Source organism: Protopterus annectens, chromosome 12.part0 (genome assembly GCF_019279795.1).
Source record: "Protopterus annectens isolate FY-2018-M chromosome 12.part0, PAN1.0, whole genome shotgun sequence".
Taxonomy (NCBI): domain Eukaryota; kingdom Metazoa; phylum Chordata; order Ceratodontiformes; family Protopteridae; genus Protopterus; species Protopterus annectens.
Window position 1 is genome coordinate 583,528,501 of NC_056746.1, and position 9,717 is coordinate 583,538,217.

A 9,717-nucleotide genomic window follows, 5' to 3' on the forward strand; every position below is an offset into this window, starting at 1 on the left:
AAAAGAGGAATCTCTTATTCTTCCGAAACCATGTGATATAAGGGGCAATAGCCTGTACAAGACCCTGAGCCAGACTTAATAAACTACTCCTGTCCAGTGAAACAGGAGCAGGAGAAGATGCATGCTCAGTTTGTTTCTTTTTGAGAGGAAAGTTAGGGAAAGCAAGGATGGACACAACATTCTGGGTAAGCAGGGACACCTGCCCCTGCTCCCAACACTGACAAAAGTATCTCTTTGCCTACTGATGAGACAGCAACTGCCGAACTGGGCATGGCTTACCTCTAGTGGCTGTATGGGCAACACTGGGGGGATCTGGGAAAAAATATGCATAGTCTGAGAAACCAGCTTTGGCCACTTGCCTGCATCTGAGACAAATTTATAGCATGTTGTGTCAAGGGCTGTTTAGTTAACTTTTTCTTTGTGTGGTTGGAAGAAGGACTGACCATGGGATCAGTAGTTTGTTTCATGGTCAAGTCAAAAATGCTTTTTTCTTCCCAGGGAAACTAAGCAGCACAAGCCAGTAAAATTTTAAAAGTAGTATAAAGTCATTCTTCCCAATAAAAACCATAGTAAAGTGCAGTTTTATACACTTTATCAACCCAAAATTTAATTTATATACAGTTTATCTATAGAAAAATGTTTTTAAAATGTTTAAATCAACTTTTAAACTGTCAAACACAAAAATAAGCGTATGTTTAAAAGTACAGCTAAGTCAAGTGGCAGTCAATAAAACATGTATTCTTAGCTTAAAACATACTTTCTTCAACAGGACAGTAAATTTAAACATTAAAAATAATATGTAGAAGGTTTTTTCCCCATAGGGAACTTATTTGCCCAGCAGTGGAACAGCACAAACTGGCCATCGATCCTTGAAAGCTTGCAGAAGAGATATATTTTTCATGGCAATAAAGCTCTGGCAGGCTTAGCACCCAAGCCTGTCTTTTTAATCAGTTCACATCAATGGTTTGGGCATGTAGAAGGTGCCTTGAAGCTTTGAAAGCTGTCTGTCGTATCCTGTGCAGGATATTACCCATATGGCTTAGGCTACTGTAGCAGTGATCATTCGAACACCTACTGATGTGGTAACTTACACAACTGTACTTTCTTGCATTTGAGCTATGTATTTGTAATATACATTCATTTAAACACATGGTTTACCTATTTATATTCTGCATTGTGTTATGTTTTTTCTTAGGTAAATAATCTTTTCTGTGTGACTGTTATTGTTTTATGGCCCATGTAATAACTAAAAAAAAGGTCTCTGACCAGCTTCTCTACCTGGTTAACAAACTGAAATAAACAAGTAAACAAAGTGTATAATCCCACCTTATGGAAGAAAATGGTTCTTGTTTTACATTTGGTAAACGTGAGATAGTATCTATACCTTCATAGATATATAGTAGGCTAACGATCACCAGGGCCTTTATTAGTCTAGCCATGCAACCCAATCTCATTGTGTCCCTATGTATCATGGGCATTTATAAGGATGGGTACGTTAGTTAATAAGTTTCTAGAAGTTATGTGGAGTTTATGTTAGTTTCGGTATTACTGTCTGCCTCTGTCTCTCAGAGACATGGGGCTAGACCAGGGCTGAATTTCTGATTTCCCATCAATTGTATCATAAATAGGGTTAGGGATGGACTTTGCTTCATGTGGATGGCGACCCTGATGTTCTTCGTGTTTCACTGTTGCAGTCATCACACTTGGATTATCTGCCTGCAGGTAGCCATCAGTCGGCCCGAATACCAGAGACCTAGTATTTCTGCATCGGTTGCTGTCGCTCCAGGACTGACATTCGGTCATTAGGGATATAAAAACAGGCAGCCAACACCATTACACCAGTCTTTCTTGCCGAGGAGCCCAAAGCAGAAGCAGTTTGCATGAGTACTGGTCGACCGCTACCTGAGTTTTCATTTCCGAATTGAATCATCCTGAAGTCTTCTAAAGCTAAGTACCCCATTGGGGATCCTTTTTTCGTACTCTAACTGATGTCAGAAAAAGTTAACAATTGTCTCATCTGTGGAAAGCAAATATCACACCAAGAGTTCCATTCTTACTGCGTCACCTGTTTAGGCCCAGACCCCGACGTACCTCGCTGTCAGTTTTGTGCTTTGTTCAACACCTGAACTATTCATTGTCGGGCCCTTATTGTCGCTAAATACTTTCTCTCTCGATCTCCGTATTCCGAAATGGCTTCGGTAAGCCATCCAACTACCGATCTTCTGAAAAAACGTAACAGAGACAGACTGCACAGCTCCAAAACTGCCAACGACGCTTCTGTTAAGCTAGTTGCCAGTTCACAGGTACTCAGTGAGGTGCTTTTGCAGTCCCTGATGCCCTCTTTGATGGATTTGCAGGCTGCTACCGAGACCCGTTCGGAGTCCAGTATGCCATGAGACTCTTCTTTGACTACAGAATCTGCGGATGTCTCTACCTTGGATGGGTCCGGAGCCACTGTGCAGGCACCAGCTTCCGAGAAATTCCTTTGCACTACCGATTTTCGACACAAACCGACGACTTCTTTCGCATCTTCAGTTCTGACTAAAACTACTGAGTTTATAAGGCCAAGAGTACAAGCTACGCCTAAAAAAAATGACGACCCAAACTCAAGCACCTGGTTCCTTGCCACAACATCAAATGCTTAAAATGGCAGAAGACCTGATTATGCTGATTAGAGGAAGCCAGCCTTCCCCTGCTTAGAGAAAAGAGACCTGTTCTCAGCAGCTCTAACAGACCAAGAGTCCGACGACTATGAGGTTTCTGAATATGAAGACATGCCTTTATCTGCTTATGTGAATTCAGATGCAGAGGAATCCATTCCCCCTGCTTCCCCTCCAGAGGATTTTTCTTTTGGTGAAACCCTGCATACTTTAAGAGAGCATTTCCACTGGGAATGCCAAGACTACCCTCAGTCCAAAAAGAGACTCAGAGAGAATTTTTAGATTTGCCACAACATAGACTTTTAGCAATACCTCCAGTTCTGGATGTTGTGGATGATGTCTTTATGGAATCCAGTCTTACTCCTGATACTTTACCCCCTGCTCCAAGGAAACCAGACAGGTACTACAGAGTCCCTGACTCTCACAAATTTCTTTTCAAAAATCCTACTGCTGATCCAGAGGTTATTTCACAGGGGCCTAAAAGTATAAAAGCAGCTACAGCTAAGAATCCCACCCCTTCGGACAGAGATTCCCGAGCTTTACACAGATGGGGTAAAAAAAGAATACATCTCTGTCACTCTTGCCATTAGGGCATTGCATTGCCAGTTTCACATGCTGAAATACCAGCAACATATTATGGAACTTATTAAGCAAAAATTATCTACCTTTACAGACTGTGCAGAAAATAAAGAGTTACAAGAGCTTATGCATTCTACAAGCCAGGTCAGCAAGCATACTTTCCAATGTGGCTTTGACACCCTAGAAGCATCTAGCAGGGCAGCAGTCACTGGTTCTGTACTGAGAAGGCATGTTTGTCTTAAGCAACAGACCTTGCCAGACCATGTCAAATCAAAATTACTAGATGCTCCTTTGAATAAGGACAATCTGTTTGGCACCAAAGCAGAAAAGATTCAAATAAAGATGGAAGAAAAAGCTAAGTCTATGCAGACAGTCAAAGATTTTTAACAAGTGCAGCCTTCTAGATTCAGTAGCCCTTCGAAACATTGGTCCTTTCCAGTCCCCTCAAGGCCATCTCAAACTAGACCTAGGGGAAACAGACCCCCCAGATCACAGTCTCAGGGTATGCAGAGATCTAAGCAATGGAGTGTATCCACTTCAATAACAGGGAGTGCTAAGCCACCCCCTTTCGGAAAGAATGCACAATGACTTCTCAATCCCACTCCTCACCTCTGCTCAACTGCTCATGCCCCTAGGAGGAAAACGTGCTCATCATGCAAAAGACTGGACCTCCATCACCAAAGACCGATGGGTCCTCGGCATTGTATCCCAGGGGTACAAATTTTACTTCCACTCACTGCCAACCCCAAAGGGGTTCCCAGACCTTCCTCCAAACCAGTGGGAAGAAGCACAAAACCAAGTTCAATCCCTACTCTCCATAAGGGCAATTCAGCCTGTTCCTGCTGAACAGATAGGTCAACCGTTCTATTCCAGACTTTTCCTGGTACCCAAAAAAATAGGGCACTTGATGCCCTATCCTAGATCTTTCCATTCTAAACACCTTCCTGGAGATACCAAAATTCAAAATTCTAACCCTTCAGCAGCTTCTTTCTATGCTGTCCAAAGTTGCCTAGTTAGCCACCCTAGACCTAAAAGAAGCCTATCTGCACATCCCTATCAGGGACTCATGCAGGAAATACCTACATTTCAGGGCAGGATCTATGCATTTTCAGTTCTCTGCACTTCCCTTTGGCTTATCCACTGCTCCCAGAGTTTTAACAAAATGCCTGGCTCCAGCCATTGCCTATTGCAGACAGAGAAAAATTCAAATTTACCCATACTTGGATGACTGCCTGATTGAGGCAGACAGTCAGGAAAAGCTTCCTGGGGTACACTATCAACGAAAAAAAAAATCAAAACTAGTCCCCAGTCAAAATATTGTATTCCTGGGAGCAAGCTTGGACACAGCATCCCAGATGGCATTCCTTACTCTAGAAAAACAAGCCTATCTGACAGGCTACTTCACTCAAATGGCCACCAGAACCCAGCTATCCGCAAGGAAAATCCTGCAAGCCCTAGGGTTTATGGCCTCTTACATTCTCCTAATTCCATATGCCAGACTGCATATGAGGAAACTTCAATGGTACTTAAAAAGTCTTTGGTGCCAACATTCTCAGGACCTGGAAAATGTCATACCTATCATACCTTGTCTAAGGACAGAGTTTCTTTGGTGGGCAGCAGCTTGCAACCACAACAAGAGACTTCCCTTTACTCAACCCCACACTGTCCAGACCCTAACCACAGATGCATCAGACTATGCCTGGGGGGGGGGGCACACCTGGATGACAAGTGCATTCAGGGCCACTGGAGCCCAAATCAAATTCATCTGCACATCAACCAAGAAGAGATGCTAGCTGTTATGCATGCTCTGACAGCTTTCAGATCCCTACTCTCACCAGAACCCCTGCTAATAAAAACAGACAACACCATAGTTATGTGGTACATCAACAAGCAGGGGGAACCCACTCTTACCCACTCTGCAGGCTAACCATGGCCCTGTAGAACACGGCCTTGGACATGCATATTCATCTGCAAGCTCAATTCCTGCCAGGCAAACAAAACTCTCTAGCAGACGACTTAAGCAATATCTCCTAGACCCACACGAGTGGCAATTAGATCCCAGCACCTTCAGCCTTCTAATCCAGAAATGGGGATCCCAGAGGTGGACCTCTTTGCCTCTCCCTGCAATTACCAACTCAGCAAATTCTGCACCAGGACACCTCACAGCAGGGCCTATAAAAGTGGATGCCCTATCCTTCCAGTGGGAAAACCTCTCAATCTATGCATTCCCCCTCTGCCTCGTCTCTCAAAAATATTACTGAAGATAAGACAGGACAAACCAAGGGAAATCCTGATTGCCCCGGAATGGCCACAGCAGCACTGGTACCCACTACTGTGCAGCCTGTCACCGGTGCCACCCTGGCACCTACCCCAGATCCCAACCCCTCTCACTCAGCAGGGGGGACAGATCTTGCATCCGCAGCTGCAAACCCTGAATCTTGCAGCCTGGCTTATTCCTTGAATTCTCCCCCAGTGACCAGCCTAAGCAAGCAGGTGCTGGACGTCATTCTTGAAGCCAGAAGACCCAGTACAAGGAAATCCTATGCTGATAAGTGGAAAGGTATTGTTCCTGGATTCAGTCTAAAGGAGAAGATACAGCACTGCCCTCCTTACCTCTAATCCCGGATTACCTAGCAGATCTACTCCACAGAGTCCTATCCTTCTCCTCCATTAAGATCCATGCCTCTGCCATTTCGGCTCATTACAACAGTGAGCCACCTCTCTTCTCTCACCCTCTCATCAAACAGTACCTGACAGGGGCAAACAACTTAAGACCACCACAGAGAGCACCCACCCCTGCTTGGGACCTTAACTTTGTACTGGAAAAGCTCACGGTACCCCACTATGAGCCTGCAGTGTCAGCAGAGTTAAAATTCCTCTCTTGGAAAACAGCCTCGCTTCTGGCCATCACTTCAGCTAGAAGAGTGTCTGAGCTACAAGTACTTATGGCTGTGGAACCCTTCATTATTTTTCATGCTGGCAGGGTCTCCCTCAGGACTAACCCTTCCTTTATGCCTAAAGTGGTGTCCAGTGTGGCTCTCAACCAATCTATCCATTTGCCAACTTTCTTCCCCAATCCTCAAAATAAAGGGGAAAGGATCCTGCACTCCATGTACGTGCACAGACAGCTCAGATTCTACCTTGACATGACTAAGCCCTTTTGGAAATCTGGCCAATTACTAGTCAGTTTTGCACCAGGGGCAGAGGGCAGAGCCATTTCAAAACAAACAATTTCCAAATGGATAGCGCACTGTATCCATTTCTGCTACACACACCATGGGAAACCAACCCCTCAGGGGTCAGAACATATTCCACTAGAGCAACTTCTACCTCTACAGCATTTCTCAGGGAAGTCCCTACCAGGGACATTCTGGAAGCTGCTACCTGGAGTTCTGTATATACCTTCACCAAGCATTACCGCCTGCCTATTTTTTCCAAATCCAGGGCTGGTTTCGCAACAGCAGTCCTGCAGGACATACTAGCCAGCCCCAACTCTTCTTGACTGCCTCCACTCTTCCTTCAGCTTTGGGAATCAACCCAAGTGTGATGACTGCAACAGTGAAACATGAAGAACATAGTACAGTTGTGTACACTTACCATAAATGTAGATGTTTGAGTGTATTCACTGTTGCAGTCCTGGTTTCCCACCCTCCAGCCCCCTTGTCTTTCTCTCTCCTCTCTATGTTTATTACTCACCCCTTACAGGGCTATTGGTATTTACTTTTTACTGGTGGTGTTTCCCACCATAACCTAGCTCCCTGTTTGGGAGGCTCCTGACATTTGGGGCAAGAAAAACTGATGTAATGACGTTGGCTGTTTCTTTTTATACCCCTGATGACCTGCCATCACTCCTGGAGCGACAGCAACCGACACAGAAATACTAAGTCTCTGGTATTTGGGCTGACTGAGGGCTACCTGCAGGCAGATAACCCAAGTGTGATGACTGCAACAGTGAATACACTTGAACATCTACATTTATGGTAAGTGTACACAACTGTACTTTCTAGAGCATGGGGATCCTCTGAGAGACATATCTGTTTCTCCAACATGTCTTATTTATGTTGCAAGCAAAATTTAAATCCTTGGCTCTAATGGTTCTGTTACTGTTTGTTTTGTGGATATACAAAAAGTCCATTAGAGCTGGAAGGCGTATATTGCCTCTCAGTAATCTGTATAGAGATAAGGCGTTAAGGTGATCCATAAAGGATAATGTGTTTATAGCCTGGATTCTCCTGGTAAGGAACCTTGGTGGACATTCCAGCTGTTGCATATGTACCTGACCAGACATATGCAACAGCTGGGTATTCCAGCTGTTGCATATGTCTGGTCAGGTACATGCAGAAGGGGGCATTATTCTCAGTGATGGGTCTGATGAGGGCTGAATAAAGTGGCACTATGACTACCTTGGACCTAGATGACATGCCCTTACTTATAAGTTGGGTGCCATAAAATTTTCTCACTACCTTGGCCACATGTTGGTCAAAGGTCATATTACTGCCTGCTTCTGTTACTAAGACTTTGGACCCAGTTCCAAAAAGAATTCCTCTCAGTGTAAGTGACTTACTACTATGTAAGCTTGCTTTATGGATAGGATTTGCACAGGATTAAGTCACTTAACAATGAGAGCAAATCCTTTGGATTCTGGCTATTGATGTCAACCTATAACTGCCTGAAAGCAACTGGGTTGAGGAGCTGTATATAGATATATGTTGTGAACATTACCCGTTTGTTTGTTTTGTGTAACTGTAGAAAGAGCTTTTTATGGTTTCAGCAAGTGCACAGTATATTCTGCATTCCATCCTGAGTTACTAACTACAGAACATTGAACTTTGCTTCATATCACAATGAAGATAACTTTACAGTGTTAAACAATAAGTGATAAATACTTACTCTACCAACATATGCAACATGCCATTCTGCAAATGAAGCAGCACCCTAAAATCATTGTGCACATACCAGGGATATGCATTACCACCATAGTTTGTGGGTTACAACAGCAAAATGATCTGTTCCTTCTGTAAGAGATTAAATCTCTAGTTATTGCAGTTGTGTAATGCATACAACTATGTACCTCTTGAGCAGACATTGTGTAGGAGCATGCCATATTATCTGATATCAGGTATTTTTATTTCACTTTAAAACAGAAGCAAAACATTTTTAATGAAAAAATTCAGTGTCCTTTTTAATCAGTTTTGAAGGGATCCAGACCAGTCGCATATATGTAAAATGCATTTAATTTGTAATAAGTTCAGTTATGAAACCTACCTATAAGTTGTGAATCATGAAAGTGATTGTCCTGAAAATAAGTTATGATAAAATTGTCTTACTTATGAAATAACCTGGTCCAGTCAGTCATTAAGACCTTTTGGTGAGGGCCAAGTAATTCATTTTAAATTCACTGCATTAATAAAACTTTCTTTTTAAGAGCTTTTAAATCCAGAATTTGCATTCATTGCACATCTGAAATATTGTTTTTTTCTTTTTTTAGGTGGATAAAAGGAGAACATTACCTGTATAAATTCAGCAGACCTTGGGGAAAACATGCTGCGGAAGGAAAATGGTGGATTCGGAAGAGGATTGGGCCATATTTTCCACCAGTAAATCTCCAGGGACTCAGAAAGTATTTTGAGACTCGCAACTGGCCTGTCCCAAATAGCCCACTTAAATAGACCTTAAGATGGGCCAAAAAATTAGTAGTGCCTTTTAATCAGGGTTTCCACAATCAGTTCATTCATTCTTTCATTTGAAGAAAGCTTTTACTTTTACTACTTATGCAATTTTCTAATATTGTTCTTATATTTCCTTTAATTGATTTTGTAAAGTACTTTTCTAATAATTCTGGTGCACATGCTCTCTAGAGTAAAAATTAGCAGTAAAATTGTAATTTATTCCATCTGGTGAATTCTTGCCTAAGACTGCATTTGAGGAACGCTGACATGCATTTGAATGCAAATAACATATTACTGTAAAATAACTCGTAAAACCATTCCATAGATAAGCAACTTTACTGCTTAGAATAAATTACTGGAAAATAAATTATGCTTAAGATTTTCTGGCATTTACTGTTGTTATAAGTTTTTTTGTTAGCAAAAGCTGTAGTATGCACACTTAAAATCTGTAACTGTTTTCTTGGGAATAAGCTTTAAGTGGTTTATTTTACAAATATGCTGTTACTGTTCACTACATTTGTGTTATCACTGTGTTCATACAATATTACATTTCTAGTACATTACTTTAATGGCTTTTTTATGTACTTGTATCGTGTCTGTAACCTAACATTGCTTACTAGGTTCATGCTTTCTTTCTGTCAGAGTGGTTTACAGCACCGGGGAGAACTCGTATATAAATATGTGTACAGTTCACATTCACAAACTGCTGTTTTAACATTTTTATGGTAATGCAAAGAGTTAATTTACAACTTGAGACAGATTGCTGCCATTCTAATCTAATGCAGCAGTCAGTCCTACCCATCTTTAGG

General features: G+C 42.3%; 1 protein-coding gene across 1 annotated transcript in view; it reads left to right on the forward strand.

The window, feature by feature from the left end:
- LMF1 (lipase maturation factor 1) overlaps positions 1-9,297 on the forward strand; it is a 4,369,731-nt gene extending 4,360,434 nt beyond the window's left edge. The window contains exon 11 of the mRNA XM_044089721.1: positions 8,728-9,297. Within this exon, the coding sequence (XP_043945656.1) occupies positions 8,728-8,908 (181 nt within the window). The 3' untranslated portion in view covers positions 8,909-9,297. The remainder of the gene's footprint in view (positions 1-8,727) is intronic.
- The last annotated feature ends 420 nt before the right edge of the window (positions 9,298-9,717 follow it).